Source organism: Puma concolor, chromosome B2 (assembly GCF_028749965.1).
Source record: "Puma concolor isolate L17-30 chromosome B2, mPumCon1.1.hap2, whole genome shotgun sequence".
In the NCBI taxonomy this organism is placed as follows: domain Eukaryota; kingdom Metazoa; phylum Chordata; class Mammalia; order Carnivora; family Felidae; genus Puma; species Puma concolor.
In genome coordinates this window covers 115,348,039-115,366,899 of record NC_141671.1, presented here as the reverse complement: position 1 = coordinate 115,366,899, position 18,861 = coordinate 115,348,039, and the positions used below count along the sequence as shown (strand labels likewise).

Genomic DNA, 18,861 nt, shown 5'->3' with positions numbered 1-18,861 from the left:
TTTTTTTTTTTTAATTTTTTTTTTCAACGTTTATTTATTTTTGGGACAGAGAGAGACAGAGCATGAACAGGGGAGGGGCAGAGAGAGAGAGAGGGAGACACAGAATCGGAAACAGGCTCCAGGCTCTGAGCCATCAGCTCAGAGCCCGACGCGGGGCTCGAACTCACGGACCGCGAGATCGTGACCTGGCTGAAGTCGGACGCTTAACCGACTGCGCCACCCAGGCGCCCCTTGCTTGTTATTTTTTAAATAGCATCTTCCATTTCCAGAGTCGAGAAAAGCCATCACTTAAAAAAACATAAAGAGGCATTATCTTTTAGAGATCTTAAAGATTAAATAATATGATGTCTGGAATTTCAAATCCAATGGGAGAAGGTTAACAGATGAAAAAGACTGGCCACGAGTTAATAAATGTTGAGCTTGGGTGATGAATATATGGAGACTACATTATGTTCTTTATTTTTGTATATATTTGAAAATTTTCACAGTGGAAATTTCGAAGAGTCATAATGCTCCTTTTTCATAATACCTGCCAGACTTGTTCTCTTTTAACTGTCACGGCCATCACTGATGCCAACTGAAAACGATATAACTAAGAAGAACACTACTGTCCTCTTACCCAGTTCTATGTGATCTTTCTTTAGCTCTCTGCAGTTTCCAATATGCTTCTTTGGCACCACAAGATAATGATGAGGTGCTGCTGGTTTGATATCTTTGAAGCAAACTAGGTCTTCATTCTGAAGGAGAAAACATCGTTTGTTAGTGGATTTTTTTTTTTTTTTTTTTAAGAACTTCCTAATGCTGTTCTGGCATGTCTTGAATACCATAAATCTCAGTCTGATAGGGAAATAGTACTTACTTTACAACTAAGCCCACCTGGGCAATTTTGTGAATATGCATTTAGTCCACAAAGACACGCCTTACTGCCCTTCATGACATGCTCATTTATTCCAGAAAATGAGAAGATTTATATAAAGCTAATTTCAGGAAAAAAATTATCAATGAAGTTAATTAAAACTTCATTACCAACAATGATAGAGTTTTATTTTCATTAGATATTTCTCCATCTCTACCTACCTAAGGGTCTTTCACTCTTAATATGTACTTCTAAAGTTTGACTACAGAAACATAGCGAGATTGATAAATTCTTTTTCACTTGTACAATTTTTTACAAAATATATATTCCTCAATTATAACAAGAAAATCATCTAGCATCTACAGAGATTACCTTTTTAAACATTTTCCATAAACTGTATATAAATACATTTTTACTATATTTGCAACATTAAAAAACCTTTGAAATGCTAAAACAAACTCCAGTATATTGTACTAAGTGTCTGATCCATTATATCGGAAGGTAAATTAGCGCAATTACTGTGGAAAACAGCATGGAGTTTCCTCAAAACATTAAAAACAGAAATATCATATGGTCCACCAGTTCCACTACTGTGTATTTACCAAAAGAAAATGAAAACACTAATTCAAAAACATATACGCACCTCTGTGTTTAGTAGCGCATTATTTACAACAGCTAAGATATGCAGGCAACCCAGGAATCCATCAATAGATGAATGAATAAAGAAGATGATGTATACACACAATACATTCAGGCATTAAAAAAAGGACATTTTTGACAACATGGATGCACCCAGAGGGCGTTCTTATGCTAAGAACAAATTGGTGGTTGCTAGAAGAAAGGGGGGGGGGGCAAAATAGGTGAAGGAAATTAAGAGGTACAAAGTTCCAGTTATAAAATAAGTTATGGAGATGAAAAGTACAGCATAGGGAATATACTCAATAATATAATAATGTTATATGGTGACTACACTTACCATGGTGAGCACTGGGTAATGTATAGAATTATTGAATTATTATCTTGTACAGCTGAAATTGTCATTGTGTGTCAACTACATTTCAGTAATTTTTGTAAGTCAAAATTAAAATCACTATAAATCAGTATATCAACAAGTTTCCCTCAGAAAAATTCCCAGAATACACTGTTGCTCACTAGTTCTCTATTTCAAGATCAAAAATTCAATTTAATGAGGGCCTCATATCCTTACCAGTAATCTTGGTTTCAATGAGAACAATGGTGAAAGTCCATTGTACATATTATACCATGAACTTCCTTATCAGGAGCCATACTGCTCATCACCTAAGGTTCAGGGGACTGACAAGTCAACTTTTGATAAGACCACACTTCAGAAAATGAGACTTGTCTACTTTAGTCCTCAGGAGCGCCATGATTGAAATGGAAGGCAGCAAAAACAGGGTATTATGTGTCCCTTTCCTGTCTCAAAATTTCTATAAAATGCCCACAACATCATTTTATTAAAACAGTGTTTGGGGTGCCTGGGTGGCTGAGTTGGTTAAGCGTCTGACTCTTGATTTTGGCTCAGGTCATGACCTCACAGTTCATCAGTTCGAGCCCTGTGTTGGGCTCTGCACTGATAGCATGGAACCTGCTTGGGGTTCTCTGTCTCCCTCTCTCTCTGACACACCCCTGCTCACAATCTCTCTCTCTTTCAAAAATAAACATTTAAATAATAATACTAATAATGTTTAATTATTGACTTTGTTGCTGTCCTCACTTAACGTACCTTCAACCCAGATTTGCAAAAACGAATAGGCACAACAACATGAAAATCTTGAATATTATCCAGCTTTTAAGAGTAACTTGTCTATGTATCCCTTTGAATTAGCATTTTTGTATTCTTTGGATAAATACCTAGTAGTACAATTGCTGGATCACAGGGTAGTTCTTTCTCTTTTTAACTTTTTGAGGAAACTCCATACTGCTTTTCAGAGTGGCTGCACCAGTTTACATTCCCACCAACAGTGCAAGAGCACCCCAATGTCTATAGCAGCATTATCTACAATAGCCAAATTACAGAAACAGCCCAACGGTCCACTGACTGATAAATGGATAAAGAAGACGTAGGGCGTGTGTGTGTGTATGATATATATATTATATATATAATAGAATATTACTCAGCCAAATCTTGCCATTTGCAATGACGTGGATAGAGCTAGAAAGTATTATGCTAAGCAAAATAAGTCAGAGAAAGACAAATACCATATCCTTTCACTCATATGTGGAATTTAAGAAACAAAACAAATGAGTAAAGGGGTAAAAGGAAGAGAGAGGCAAACCAAGGAACACATTAACTATAGAGATCAAACTGATGGTTACCAGAGAGGAGGTGGGTGAGAGGATGGGTTAAATAGGTGATGGAGATTAAGGAGGGCACTAGCTGTGATGAGCACCGGGTGATGTATGGAAGTGCTGAATCACTATATTGCATACCTGAAATTAATATTACATGTATGCTAACTAACTGGAATTTAAATAAAGTCTTTTTTTTTTTTTTTAAAGAGTAACTTGTCGGGGCACATGGGTGACTCAGTTGGTTAAGTGTCCAACTTCAGCTCAGGTCATGATCTCACAGCTTGTGAGTTTCGAGCCCTGCATCAGGCTCTGTACTAACAGCTCAGAGCCTGGAGCCTGCTTTGGATTCTGTGTCTCCCTCTCTCTCTGCCCCTCCCCTGCTCATGCTCTCCTGTCTCAAAACTAAACAAACATTAAAAAAAATTTTTTTTAAGTGTAATTTGTCTATAAGATGAGGATGGGGAGGAGGGGGAAATGGTTACTTTTAAGATCCTGTAGTAAACTTAGCCTATGCAATCAATGATTGAATTAGATTTCCATCAAGCTTTCTAAAATATTGAAATTGGCCCTCTGATGTTACCCTCTCTCCCACTGCTACTACTGAACCAGCCATTATTTAGACTTTTTTTTTTTTTTTTTTTTTTTTTTGAGAGACAGCACAAACAGGGGAAGGACAGAGAGAGAGGGAGAGAGAGAGAATCCCAAGCAGGCTCTGCCCTGTCACTGCAGAGCCCGATGTAGGGCCCAAACTCACAAACCATGAGATCATGACCTGAGCTAATAAAATCAAGAGTCAGGCGCTTAACCAGCTGAGCCACCCAGGTGCTCCTTTTAGACTCTTCATTTTAAGAAAAACTTTCTCCTATTACAAAGATACACTGACAAAAAAGTATGAAATGATGCATGTACAAAGCTATCCTTTACAGCATGATTTGTGATAGAAAAAGAAAGAAAGAAAGAAAGAAAGAGAGAGAGAGAGAGAGAGAGAGAGAGAGAGAAAGAAAGAAAGAAAGAAAGAAAGAAAGAAAGAAAGAAAGAGAAAGAAAGAAAAAAAGAAGAAAATAACCCAAGGGTCCATAATTCAACTAGGAGACTGGTTGAATAAATTATAGTAAATACATACAATAAAGTAATATATAGCTATAAAAGGGAATGAGGATCTTTATATACTTATGAAATGATTGCTGAAAAATTTTTTTTTTTTTTTTTGAGAGAGAGAGAGAGACAGCATGCATGCGCAGGGTAGGGACAAAAGGAGAGAGAGAATCTTAAGCAGGCTCCGCACTCAGTATGCAGCCCAACGCAGGGCTCAATCCCATGATCCTGGCATTGTGACCTGAGTAGAAATCATGAATCAGAAGCTCAACCGACTAAGCCACCAGGAGTCCCTGAAATATACTTCTAAGTTAAAAAAATAAATAAATAAAGCAAGAAGCAGGAGAATTGTTAGGCCATCTCTCGTGTAAGAAAGAAGAATACAAAATTAAACATACACATACATATTCTCACAATGGAAGAAGGATAAACCAAAAATATGTTTTTTAGTTTCTTGTGAAGGAAGAGCAACAGGGTAAAGATGACAAGAGAATGGATGCTACATTTTTCCGAATGTACTTTTCTTTACAATTTTGACTTTAAAACATGAATATTTAACATACTTTTTGGACTTAAATAGAAAAAAAAGGTAATCCCTAAAAACTGAAAACAAACAGAAACAAATAATCCTAACTGTATGCCATGTTGATAACACAACTACACAAAGAAAGATATTTCAAGTAACTCTAAAACAGAATTTTGATTCTCCATTACTGACAACCACTAAGTGAGAAGTTTTCCTTTATGCTTTCAATGCAGATCACAGCGAGCTTGTCAAGTATAGGACATGCCATGTTTATCCTTGAACTTCAAGTGAATAACACATAGTAAGCCTGAAAAACTGTTTAATAAATAAATGTGAATAAATGACAGAAGCTTAAATACAAAGATAAAGCTATCAATGCTCCCTCCTCTAATCCTGGAAAGAAAGAAAGAAGAAAGAAAAGAGAAAAGAAAAGAAAAGAAAAGAAAAGAAAAGAAAAGAAAAGAAAAGAAAAGAAAAAAAAGAAAAGAAAGAGAAAAGAAAAGAAAAGAAAAGAAAAGAAAAGAAAAGAAAAGAAAAGAAAAGAAAAGAAAAGAAAAGAAAAGAAAAGAAAATGGTGTTGGGGCACTTGAGTGGCTCAGGTGGTTGAGTGTCTGACTTTAGCTCAGATCGTGATCTCGCGGTTCTTGAAACTGATCCTCACATCAGGCTTGCTGCTGTCAGTGCAGAGCCCACTTTGGATCTTCTGTCCACTCTCTCTCTGCCCCTACCCTGCTTGCTGTCTCTCAAAAATAAATAAACATTTAAAAAAATTTTTTTAAATGATGTCATTATAATTTTTACATACTTTTCCAATAAGAGATGGACTTTCCATGATCTTTCAGTCTGTCCTTGCAAAACACCTTAAGTTGGAATTTTGGCCACTGTTTGATTTTAACAGTGTTTCTCAGCCTTTTTTCATTATCATTCCCCTAAGGAAACTTTATAGATTTTTTTTTTTTTCCTAATTGCTCCCCTCCTCTGATATTTTAGAACCACAGCCATTCGGACATCCATTTATATCCTATATGCTATGCTTGTATTTCATATATATAAATAATAAGCTTTTTGCCCCTGCCCCAGGCAAAAACATCAATTTTTAACACTTTTGAGAATGCACAGATTAGACAAACAGCTAGTCTCTCTTGACCTCATTATACCACTGAATCTAAGCAATGTAGGCTAAGCATCCACTTACATACAACAAATAAACTGCGGTGAACAGGGTAGGTAGGTACTCAACCTCCACTGCAAATACTTCTGTGTCTTTAGTACTTCAGAAATTTTAAAAAGCCAAAATCCCCAGATGGAACTCAGCTCTTGCCAATTAGATGTACTTCAGACCTAGGTGCTTTGACGAGCTAACCTGAAGCAAAGCCATCTTTCTGTTGCTTCGGCTAGTTCCAGCCGGCGAACTGGTCAGCTGTAGGACTACCCAGTTTCCTTTTTCTTCCTTTCCCCTCCCATTCCAATGTCTAGTCAACAGTTTCCTGGGAGTTAAGAGACACACAGGAGACACCCCTTGTTTTGTCGCCATGGCCTACCGGTGTGGAGCTAGCAGGTGCAGTAGAGCTCTGCCGCTGTGTTGTTGCTCAAAGAAGAGTAGAAATACGTAGGTGCTACTGGCCTTCGTTGTCCGGAGGTCAGAAATGCAAAACATCCTGCAAGAGGCGGAACAGCCGTGCACAACGAAGCAGAATCCAGCCCAAACTGTCAACAGTGCTCTCACTGGAGACACCGCTCAACAGTGGCAGTCACACTGCTTCCTCACCTCTGGGTCACACCTCAAGAGACCTCTTCCTGAAGTCTCAGCTCCAATGGCAGTCACCTTCCTGACTGTGGCACAGGAAATGGCTCCTCAGGGCTCCAGTTCTGCAAATGCTGTTCTGGATGTCATTCTTGAAGGCTTTTCTAGATCTTGTTCCTTCAGCTCTTGCAACGACTTTTTTAGCAACTAATTCCCTATATTAAATCCATTTCTGCTTTAAATAACTAGTTTTTATTTCTGCAACTGACCCCTAATATCTAAAGCAAATTAAGAAGAAATAACATTTGAAGGAACATTTCAGTACCCTGCAATCTGAGGTTTGATTTAAGAAGGGGGAGGACATCAAAGTTAAACTAGTATTTCCTCAGTGTGGTCTCAAGCAAGGTGAAAATAAACATCTAGCCTTGTGTTTCTCAACCATTTCTTCACTGTCACCCCTCAAAAGACATTCTTAAGACTTTTTTTCCTGATTCCACTGTCATGATAGTTTAATACCGCAGATTACGCTTTTTCTGTTTGTGTCCACTATGTTTATCTTTGCCTCATACAAAAAGAGTAAGATACCGCGCCCCAAAACCAACTTTTATCCCCTCAGAAGTGATATCTCCCCCACTGAGAATGTGTGGTCTAGTATTTGTTTAGTCTCTTCAGTATACAACAAGAAAACACTATATGGATGCTTATGGAGTGAGGAACCTTCTCTAGCTTTTGCCAGAAAGGTTTCCCAGACTGACCCACACATTATGCTAGTACCTCCAATGATTCCAAATCAATGTTCTCCTCTGTACTTAATTATAAATCTACTCTACTTTATATAAACCCAGTAGTTTCTAAATATTTATTTCTAAAAATAAACATATATGAATTAATATAGGAATACAATGTGTATAATACAAAATACATAGGCTAAAGATTAGGTTCTCTTTTTAAAAACATAAATCTTTAACATTTAATGAGCTCTGATATATCAAATCATTCTAGATTCAATTGTAAAAAGATCTGCACCTTTTTGAGGCACTATTGTACAAGCATGTGCATCTTGCTTATGTTCTGTATTGCATGGACTAATGTCTATATTCATCGTGTGCCCCCTAGATAGGGTATAAAAGTAAAAAGTGTTTATTTGTCTAATTTCCTCTATAAAAATTCCCCAGGCTTTTCACATAATTTTCTCTGAAAATGTTCTTCACAAAGAAAAAACCCTGACCTTTGGCCAAGAAAAACAACAACAACAAAACCTGTGATACAAGTTTGGGCCATCCCACTCCCCCCCCCCCCCCCCCAACTATTTGTAGACAAACTTTTTACCTAGTATCTATTATCTCCTAGTTTTCCTCAACATCGGTGCTGGAGTGTGCAAAATTTAAAAGCAGTCTCTGGGAATCTACGAAATACTGAATTCTGTGAAGTTAAGAACCTCACTTTATCTCTTGCTAGCCTAATTTTAAATTTAGTAAAATAAGGAGTGAATTTTAAATTTAGTAAAATACGGAGTGAATGAAGGAGGAGAGCTTGGTGGTCCCTGCTGACTCTATGGATCAGCTCAAGAGGCCTACTTGGCAGACAACTGACTACTGGGTCTTCCCCCCAGTCAGCTGCTGCCTGTCTTCACTCCTTCCCCCATTCAGCACAGATGTCAAGGTCCATCACTTCAGCCCTCTGTCCAGCCATAATTTCTTACGTTTGTTTCACTGCCCTTCCGTAACACCCACAGAGCCAGACCCAACCCTGGGTTGACACAACTGACCACCTTGTCTAAAACTAGATTGGGGCTGTGGCTGGCGGGATCAAACCGAACCAAACCCACAGCTCAGCAAAATACTGCAAGCGGCAGAACCACCTCACCAAGCACAGAGCACTGTCATCAGTTGTCTCCTCCGTATTCATGCCACCCTTTAGATTACAAGAGCTGAACACTGACTATCCTTTATCCTATTCGCCAGTGAATCTCCGACACTAGGTGCTTAGAACAGATTCCAGTTCACCTTTAACGAATGCATTAATGATTACTAAAAAGATACCAGAATCTCTGGAGCTGATTCTCTCCAAAGGCTGCTTCTTTAAAGGCAAGTAGAACCGGTAGAAGAAAACGTGTAGCAGGTATCTGTGTGCAAGCATCTGAGCAAAATCTTAGTGCTCTGAAAATCTGCATACATTCCACATGTCGACACCTGTAGGAACTGTACCCTGCAGTGGAAATCTGCGCCGGTTAAGAAATAGTTCGACCTCTGCCCCGCTCCCCGCCGCCCCCAGCCTAATTCCAGTCTCACAAAGAAGCTTTCCCCAATTACCATTGTCTCTTTTCCACCAGTTTGCTCCTCAGTAGCAGTAGCAGACTGCGCAGAACTTAAAAGCAGTGTCTAGAAAGGCAGGCGGTGGGGGACACGGCGGAGGAATCCCTCAATTAAAAACAGATCACAAATGCTATTTTCTGCCAAATACCTGGTATCAGCAGACAGAAACCGAAGTGTTCGGCTTTATCACTACAATGTCCTCCCTTCGGCACAGCAAGGATACTGGTGGAGACAGTCCCCACTCGGAAAGAAGCAAGTCCGTCATTAACACCACGACACCCAGCCTCCCCAATCCCGGTCCACACCTGCGAGGTCTCCCTCCTTCCCGGGAGCCTGACACGACCGCACCACGGTCCGCCACGCGAGGCCTCGGACCCGGGGCTCCCGCACCCACGCCCCGTCCGCTTCGCAGCCCACCTCACAGTCCAGGAGCTCGGTGCCCGGTTCCTGCCGCCCCGCGATCCGGCAGAACACGCACTTGCTACTGTAGTCCTCGGGCTTCGACGGTCTTGAGACAACTTCGGCGGTCTTCGATGAAGACACCTTAGGTTCCGCAGTCGCCGCTGCCTCAGAGCAAGGCTCGGACCCCACGCTGTCGCACCTCTGATCCTCCGCCATCGCACCCGCTCCGGGTGGCCAAGAGCTATGACTGCTCGGGCACCACTGACCCTGCGCAGAGTCCGCCTCCTGCACCTCCTCAGTTTTACCTGGAGGCGTCGCCCTTCGCCTGGCGCAGAGAAAGGCAGGGAGTTGGGCGCACGCGCTGATCCAGGATGACGATAGACAAAGGGCGACGCAGGGATGGTCCTCAAAGCCAGGAAACACGAGGGGGCGTGCGAGTACGCACTTGGGTGCTAGCGGGAAGAGCCGTAGGTGGCTACGGGAGTCGCCCCGCCCCCTTCGTCTCATTGGTAAAGACGCAACATGTTCTTCGAGACGCAGGAGCGCGCACCGTCGCGATGACGTCACCTGCGCGCCCTCACGTCTGGCCAAAAGGAACTTGGTGGGTACGTTGGACTTTCTTTTCCGAAGGTGGAAGTTCGCTTTATTTTGAAGAAAAAAAGAAAAAAAAAAAAAAAAAGAGAGAGAGAAAGAAAAAAGTGTTAAAAATTTCGTACGTTTTAAACGAATGAGCACAATTTCTAGAGCTTGCTTTTCAACATAGATTATGTTTGATCTTTTCTTTCGTGTGTGCATTTTCAGCCACGATGGTTTGCTAAAGCTCAGAATATCCAAAACTGAACTTCATATCACTGTCTACTTTTTTGTTGTTTACAGCACCAGCTAGATCAAAATAGCGGCTTTTATTTCACATTCCTCAATACACAGGTAAATGTGGAGTCTTGTAGTTTATAGTCTGTAATAGTCCAGAAATTCATTGCTCCTGCTTCATGCTTTCATGCTACAGTAACCCTCTAATTAGTTTCCCTCCTCCATTCTCCTGTTACTCAGTAATTATCGCGCCCCCCCCCCCCCCAAAAAGCCCCAATTTGTTAATTTGATATTCAGGGTGGACTCTGATTTGACCTAAGCTTTTCATTTTGTAATACTTGGCATTTACTGAACGTCTAAAATGTGCCATATATTTCTCTAATTGTTAAAATAAACAAGGTTGGTTTAGACCACTAAGATAAAAGTTGGTCTAACTCAGGAATCCACCAGAATTTATTTTTAATTTTTTAATGTTTATTTATTTTTGAGAGAGAAAGAGAGCTGGGAAGGGGCGGAGAGAGAGAGGGAGATACAGAATTCGAAGCAGTCTCCTGACTCTGAGCTGTCAGCACAGAGCCTGACTAGCTTGTTATAGTAACCTTGTTATTTGTTGGCTTAGAAAATACGTAATAACAAAGCCCTATGGTGAATGCAGTCGTTTTTGAATGATTTCTGTTGTATTATTTGAAGACATTTAGGGGTACCTGGGTGGCTCAGTCAGTTAAGCCTCTGAATCTTGATTTCAGCTCACGTCAGAAAATCACGGTTGGTGGGTTCAAGACCCCCATGGGGCTCTACAGAGCCTGCTTGGGATTCTCTCCCCCCCCCCCCCCCTCTGCTTTTCTCCTGCTCACTCTCTCTCTCTCAAAAATAAGTAAACTTAAAAAAAATTATATATTTTTAAGTAGTTGTACACATGTGTTCAAGATATTTTTCATTCCTTTTGCAGTTTTCCAATGGTTTGGGGGACCACTATAATAGCTTCCTAGCCTCTCTCGGGAGTCCAAGGCAAAGTTCAGAATCGATGCACTACTTTGCCTTACTTAAGTATCCACTATTTTCATGCACTGTAATATACACTTTGATATACACTTTCACATCACTTTGTTTTTATCCACACTTTTCCCTCTGAAATAGTCTTTGTTTCCATCTCTGCACATCCCCTTTCCAATCCCTTCCTCAAATGCTACTGTGGTAGCTACTGTGGTCCCCTCTCTAAGGGAAGAAAAAAAAAAAAAAAACCCTCAAGGCAACCTGGCTATATATATGCCTACGTGACAGCATGCCTCACAACCTTGTAACATGAGACCACTTAATCAGGCTGCATGTTTGTGTGTTACCATATACGGGAAACCAAGAAGTAAAAAATATATAAAAAGCTATGCCACATGGCATTCGGGGCTCAGTTCTTTGGGTACAAACCCAACTGAGTGGTGCTGGCAGGAATAAAGTTGCTTCCTGGAAAGAAAAGCCTTAGTGTCACGACTGCCTGTGCGAGAATCCTGCTACACTACCTCCTTCATGACATTTTTTTTTTTAATTAACCAAACTGAAAATAAGTACTTCCTCTTGTGAATTCACATAGCAGTTTTTCAATACTTCTCTTGTAGAACTAAACACTTTGTATTGTATACTATTTATGTAGATACCTTTTTTCTTACTAGAAATTATGTTCCTTGATAAAGTGTCTGAATCTACTGTAGTGCCTCCTATAGCCCTTTGCTTGTAGGTAGACACTTAACAATTGTCTGATGAATAAAAGTGTCTAGGAATAAGGTTGCTGCATGGAAGTGTTCAGATTGCACACTGTACAAGCGTACCATAAATGCAAATGTGTTAATTTGCATCATAGATAAATATCCTCTAAAATCACAGGCAGGCCTAAGAGTTCCAGAGCAGTGGAGAGCTGGCTCCTACAAAAACCCACATTGGGGGGCGCCTGGGTGGCTCAGTCAGTTGAGCATCTGGCTTCGGCTCAGGTCATGATCTTACAGTTTGTGGGTTCGAGCCCCGCATAGGCCTCTGTGCTGACAGCTTAGACTGGAGCCTGCTTCAAATTCTGTGTCTCCCTCTCCGTCTGCTGCTTCCCCAACTCGTACTCTGTCTCTCTCTCTCTCCTTCAAAAATAAATAAAAACATTAAAAAAAAAATTTTTTTTAAACCCACATTGGGCGCATATGACCACACACACACTCAGGAGACCATTCACCTGCACACTGGCACATACCTGCACAAGGTGCACCTGTCCTGTCTTAGTGACACCTGTGATTGGTCCCTCCCCTACATGGCAATTTTGAAGACTCCCTTCCCATTCTCCAACTTTGAGCTTGATAGAGGTGTCTGCCATGGAAGTGGGAGAAGCAACACAAACTATTTAAAACTTGTCTGGAGTCTTGGTGTGGGATCACGCAAAAGCATAGGCAGTTGTGTGCACACAGAGCTACTACCAGTTGGTGCTCTGGTTAGCCCCCCTGGGAATCAGCCATTTGGGTTTTGTGACAATAACTACATTTTACTTGTGGAAATGGAGTGTTTTCTGATTTCACAAGGGCACCATATGGGCTAGTAGCAGCCTTGCTTCAATCATGCTCTGGAGTCAGAAAATTCTACAACTTACCATCTGTGAAGATGTAGGCTAAGTTATTTATCTTTCTGTGTCAAGGCTTTCTTCATCTATAAAATGAGGATAATAATAATGTTTAATGCAAACATTATTTTGAGAACTAAAGCCTGGAAGCCTGGCACAAAACTCTCAATAAATGTTAAAAGTCATTACCAATAAATAGGTAGTGATGGTAAGGGATCATATGGTTTACTTGCATTTAAATATAGAAGGTTCAGTGCTCCTATTTAACATAGAAACTGAATTAGACTTGTGTAACATCGTTTCCTCTCCCCCATTTTCCCCTCCCCTCCTTTCTCTCCCCCTGACATACAAAAAGCTGTACATATTTACTAAGCTTCTTCTTTTTGGCTACGCTCACCCCCTTGGTAATCTCGCGTCTGTGGTTGTGAACACATGTATGCCAGTGACTCCCAAATTTAAATCTCTAGTACAGACCTCTTCCCTCAACTCCAGACTTGGGTAGCCAACTGCCTATTCAACTACCTTATGCACATGTATAACATATATTATAAACATGTCTGAAACTAGGCTATGGGGAAAGCTCCTTCCTTCCCAAATCTGCTACCATCTTACTTGAGGGAAAACTCCATTCTGCCATCTACTGAGGACAAAAATTTTGAGATCATATCTGATGCTTCCCTTTAACTCCATATCCAATCCATCAGGAAATTTAAAGTATATCCAGAATCTGATGTCATCACTACTGTCAACCTTGGCTGAGTTACCATCACCTCTTATGTAAATTATTCAATAACCTATATGGTCTCCCTACTTCGAACCTTCTTCCTGCCCCCTTTACTGTGTAGTCTTAACACAACAGCCAGAATGACTCTTTTAAAATGTGAAACAGATCGTGTCACTCCTCTGTTCCACATCCTTCAATGGTTCTATATCCCACTGAGAGTAAAAGCCAAAGTACTTACTTATGAGGATCCATAAGTCTCAACATAATAAGCCACCTGCCCACCTCCTCACATTCTGACATCAGCTACCACCACCATTTCCATTGCTTACTCTACTCCAGCCACACTGGACTCCTTGTTGTTACTTATGCCAGCCAGGCATGCACCCACATCTAGGCACAATGGTTGTCCCTCTGCCCAGAACACACTCCTTTCTACTACTGGCAGTGCAGATTTCTCCTCTCACCTTTTTCAAGTCTTTGCTCAAATGTTTCTTCCCTAATGAAGTCAATTCTGACCACCTTGGCAACCTACCCCTCATTCTCACCCCCTAATTCTCCCTTTCCCTTTTTCTGTCATTTCCATCCTGCCCATTACCTTCTAGATATTTATATTTAAATATTTAAATATTTAATATTATTATATATTATTATTGTCTGTTTCATCCTCTTTGAATGTAATCTCAAAAATTCTCAGGAATTTTTATCATTTTTGTCTGTTTTTAGTGCATTGAAGTATCCTCAGGATCTGCATGTGGAGTATAGATACCAAGTGTAATTAAGGACAACTCCCAGGTTCTTAGTCCAAGAACTGGAAGGTCGAAGCTGATATTTAATGAAATGGAGAACTCTGCAAGAGCAGGTTTGGGAGCAAGGAAGCCTTGGAATTCAGTTCTGGGTATATGAATTTGAGTTGCTATATCAGGCTCTTTAGAGTAAGTTTGTTGCAGTAAACAACTCCAAAAATCTTAGTGCCTTAAAACAAAAAAGTTTATTTCTTGCTCACCTGTGTGTCTGCTGCATGTTGACTCTGGCTGTGTTGACTTCATCCCATGACCCAGGCTGAAGGAGCAGAGATGGTTCTGATTTTAGAACAGAGGGAAGAAAGAGCACAGTGGAGCCACATCATGGCCCTTAAGGCTTCTTCTCAGGCTGGCACAAGTCACTTCTACTCATATGTCATTGATCAAAGTAAGTCACCTGGCCAACTCTGACATCAAGATTAAGTATAATTCTAGGACTGTAAAAAGCAGAAGGCAGAAAATATTTCAAATAATAATACAGTACACTGCAGATGCCTATTTGACATTTAAGTGGCAATGTCAGTAGGTAGTTGGATGTATGAATCTGAAGGTCAGGAGAGAAATCCAGGCTGCATATATGAATTTTAGAATCTTTAGCATGTAATATTTACATTCCTGAAGTTAGAAGAGATCACCAAAGGAGTAAGTATAAGTAAAGTTCAGAGGACTGAGCCAGGGGCACTCTGGCAATTTAGAAATCAGAAAAGTGAGAAATAATCAACCATGACTGAGAAAGAGTGGCCCTGGAGTAAGTGGTGTGCTGGAGGTAAAGCAAAGATGATCTCGGATAAGAGGGGGTGATGAGCTCTGTCAAAGCCTGCTGATAGGATACAAAGAGGACTGGCAGTTGAGTGGAAGTTGTTGTAAAGCTGAGAAAAGCAGTTTTACTGCTGGGGTTGGGGAAGAAGCCTCATTCTAGTGGGTTTAAGAGAGAATGGTAGTAAATGAAGTAAAGGGAGCAAATGTGAACAGACCAAACAAATTATTCACAGGAAGAAAAAAGAAGGTACTGAAAGAATGCCAAAGACATAGCTACACTGGTAAAGATCAGAGAAGCAGAGATGCTGGAGTTCTGAGGACAGGAGCAGAGTGGCTGTTGCCAACTCAAATACACATCATTTAAGTGCATCTACTCAGGTGTCTCCATTCCTCACCATCTGAGGAAGCTACATCAACCCACCACCCTTTCCCGATCAATTAACTCCACCTTTATTACATTTAAAAGTTTCTTTCCTTGTACATCTTCTCTAAACCCCTGGTCTTGGAGTGCTCCAGATTTTACTCCTTGCTCTTCTTCTCTATCTGCATTCACTTCCTTGATCTTATCCAGTCTCCAAGCTTGAAACATCTATATGCCATGACTCCCACATTTCTAACTTTATTCATCCTTTTCTTCACATCACAATCCAACTGCATACTTGGTATTTCCATTTGGGTGTCCAATAGATTGAACTGCTGCTGATAACCCTACTATAAACCTCTTATTCACAGACCTCTGACCTCGGCTGATGGCATTCTGATCCTTCCACTTCTATATTCTGTGACTCCTCTGCTCAAAACCTCCAATCCCATAGGCAGAATGATTAAGAAACTTGCCCAGTGTCATCCCATTAATCAATGACAGAGGTGAGACCCCAACTCAAGCAGCTTGATGGGAACCTGTGCTCTGCACCACAGTACTTTGACACATGCATATGCTCAGTAGGTTACACGATGTTACGTCTAGTATGAGTCCCTGTTATATAGACATATGGATTTGTAAGAAAATGCGAAAAGGATATATACCAATATATTTGCACTGTGATCTCTGGATGGATAAGTTATGGTTTGATGTTTTTCCTTGATTTTGTTTATGTGTATTTTTTACATCTTCAACAATGAAAATATATTACATTTACCACAAGGAAAATATCCTTACAGATTTTTTTAAAATTCAGGATTCCAGATGAACTTCATTCCCTTTAATCATTCTGTTTAATAAATAAACATCTCATTCCATAAATTTTTGAGTTGCTCAACCCCGATATCAGAAAGTACAGGACATTTTCAGGCAAATTTTCGTATTTTTGGCAGAGATGGACTATAGAACTGGTACAACTATATGTCGGATACAGTATAGTGTGTCTCTTCCCTTTTCAGTGAGATAGGGAAAGTGTGTGAGTGGATTTATCTTAATCTCACACTGTGTCTCCACAGTAGACACCCTTCTCCACATCCTAAATAGAAATTTCCTAAACATAAATACAAAGACCTTCCCTGGCTTCTATTTTGTAAATGGAGATAACTTTTTGCTATTTCACCAGTGTCTCAAGAATATTTGATTTTTCTTTTCTTTTAATTTTTAAAAAATATTTATTTTTGAAAGCTAGAGAGAGCATGAGTGTGAGTGACTGAGGGGCAGAGAGAGAGGGACACAGAGAATCCAAAGCAGGCTCCATGCTGTCAGTGCAAAGCCTGATGCGGGGCTTGAACCCAGGACCCACAAGATCATGACTGAGCCAAAATCAGACACTCAATTGACTGAGCCACCCAGGTGCCCTAAGAAAATTTGATTTTTCTGAAGGTAAGAGGAAAACAAGCATGAACACATTTCTCCTTCCCTAAGAAAAGCAGTATAAAAGGAAATATTTCAGGCTAAAATGGCTATTGCCTGGTACTAAATATTAGATGTGAACTGGCCTCCATCTGTTGGAATGAGTGACATGTCAGGCAAAGGAAGGGGAGGGAGGAGTGCTTATCTGTGGGAAAGGAGAGAAATTTCCAGTTTCTGGTTACTGGGCTGCCTTACTTAAAACTCTCTTTGAATAAATATTGGCAAGTGGCCCAGAGTCCCAACTTGTGGCTGTTTGAGCTTTGCTAAAGTGCTTGAAGGAAAGTCCTGAATTGTTGTTCTTAAATGGAAACTGTGTAAGTCATTTGTAGTGGAAAGGATGACAAAAGAAAAAAAAAATCCCTTCTTACAACAACTTTGATTCCAGCCATTCCCCTGATGAATTATTTTGTTTATTTGTGTAAAGGTGTAATGCAAACATTTCTGCTTTTTTTTTCCCCCATAGTGCTTTCCTGAAAGCCACGTCTTCAAACAAATTGTTGAAAGTAATTCTTACTTTATCAGGAACAAGGTTACACTTGGACTTTGTATTTTTGATAAAGAATTCAGCATAAACAAAGTTTGATATAACCAACACCCTAATCAGTAGTACTAACTTACCTTTGTCTAGCATTTTATAATTTTCTAAAGCACTTTCTTGTATGTACATTAATTTGATTCTCTGACAATGCAGAGAGGTAGATATTATTGTCCCTAGTTTAGAAGTGGATAAAATGGGACCCAGGAAGATGAACCAACCTACTCAGGATCAATTTAATTGGTGGTTGATAGAGGGGGCTATCCTCCACCCCTTCAGTAGGACCAGAGGTACTTTCTGTTGCCCCCAATGGACAGAAGACAGCTACTATGTAAATTAGCACACCCCACCATCTTGAAGTTAGTGTCAATTTTTAGTCAGATCCACACTTGCATTTCTTTATAACTTCAAGGCCAAATAACTCATCTACACCATTCATTCCTGTTCTTATTACTTACCCTCAAACTCTTTACTCGTACATAAATTGCCTATGCTTCTTTCCCCCAGCTTCTTTCCACCGCTGACCTCTTTGAAACTCTTTCCACTGCAGAAGCCACAGTTTCATCGTAAGCACTCTCTACAGCCTCAACATCCTCACAGAGCCATACCTTCACTTTCTTGCCTCAAGTGAAACCTGGCTTTTCCCCCAAAGACATCACTTCCCTTGAGCCCTGACAAACAAAAACTGCTTTTTCCCCTGCCTTTCAACATGCTGAGAGGTATGTGGATGCAGTGTTGATATTCTCCTAGCTTCTAGCTGCCAGTTCCAGGTGATTCCATTCTTACCTGTATGAAACTCCCCACTTTATGCCCCCTTTTGAGTCTCGTGCTGTAGCATGAAGTGTAATCATCATCATCCACCAGCTCAAGGTCACTCCCCCAGATTCACTGAAAGCTTCAGCACCTGGCCCACACAAATGCTGCCAGACTCCCACTGTAATCTCAGACAGCCTTCATGCCCATGATTCACAGCTCCTCAAGCACCTGGATTCCATTGCCCTTTGCCTCCATTCCTCTTTAACTCAACTCATTCCTGTGGCAAAATCCTAATTTTATGTTTACTCACATGCTCTGAAAACCAGAACTCTAGTGACCCTTCACACCTCTGCAACTTTGACACTTTCCTGACTTCTTAGTAATTTCTGTTCTTGATCTTTCTTCAATTCTTTGAGTTGCCCTCCCATCTTCACTTTCATCCTTGCCCAGCATAGACCCCAAAGGCCCATAAGTTCTCCGACTGTGGCTTCTGGGTACCCACCGTGCCCTCCCTCCATCTTTGCTATACTCCCAACCAACTCGCTCTCTTCTCTGGTTATCTGAGTGGTTAAAGGCATGGGCTGGGGAAGCCTGTTTCTATCATTTGAAGACTTTTTCCACCATGTAATAATTCTACCTTGGACAAGTCATTAATTTTTCAGGGCTTCCATTTCCTCAATTGGGAAATAGTAGTATCTTACCTCCTGACCATCATAAATTATTGTGAATATTAATTGAGAATATATGTAACATGCTTAGAATAGTACCTATCTCATAAGTACTCAATAAATGTTTAATAAACTGC

General features: G+C 40.4%; 1 protein-coding gene and 1 long non-coding RNA gene across 5 annotated transcripts in view; one reads left to right on the top strand and one right to left on the bottom strand.

The window, feature by feature from the left end:
* HINT3 (histidine triad nucleotide binding protein 3) overlaps positions 1–9,617 on the bottom strand; it is a 23,861-nt gene extending 14,244 nt beyond the window's left edge. Inside the window, exons 1-2 of the mRNA XM_025925813.2 lie at positions 9,267–9,617; positions 620–737 (exon numbers count right to left, since the gene is read on the bottom strand). Coding sequence (XP_025781598.1) covers positions 620–737; positions 9,267–9,467 — 319 coding nt within the window. The 5' untranslated portion in view covers positions 9,468–9,617. The remainder of the gene's footprint in view (positions 1–619; positions 738–9,266) is intronic.
* LOC147581193 (uncharacterized) lies at positions 9,494–18,861 on the top strand. 4 transcript variants are annotated; one of them, XR_015251527.1, is made up of 4 exons: positions 9,494–9,852; positions 10,128–10,178; positions 14,096–14,267; positions 14,431–18,861. It is a non-coding gene; the product is annotated as an uncharacterized LOC147581193 (long non-coding RNA). The 4 variants fall into 4 exon arrangements; XR_015251528.1 differs by having other exon boundaries at positions 14,096–14,560; positions 15,664–18,861; XR_015251529.1 differs by having other exon boundaries at positions 14,096–15,798; positions 17,229–18,861.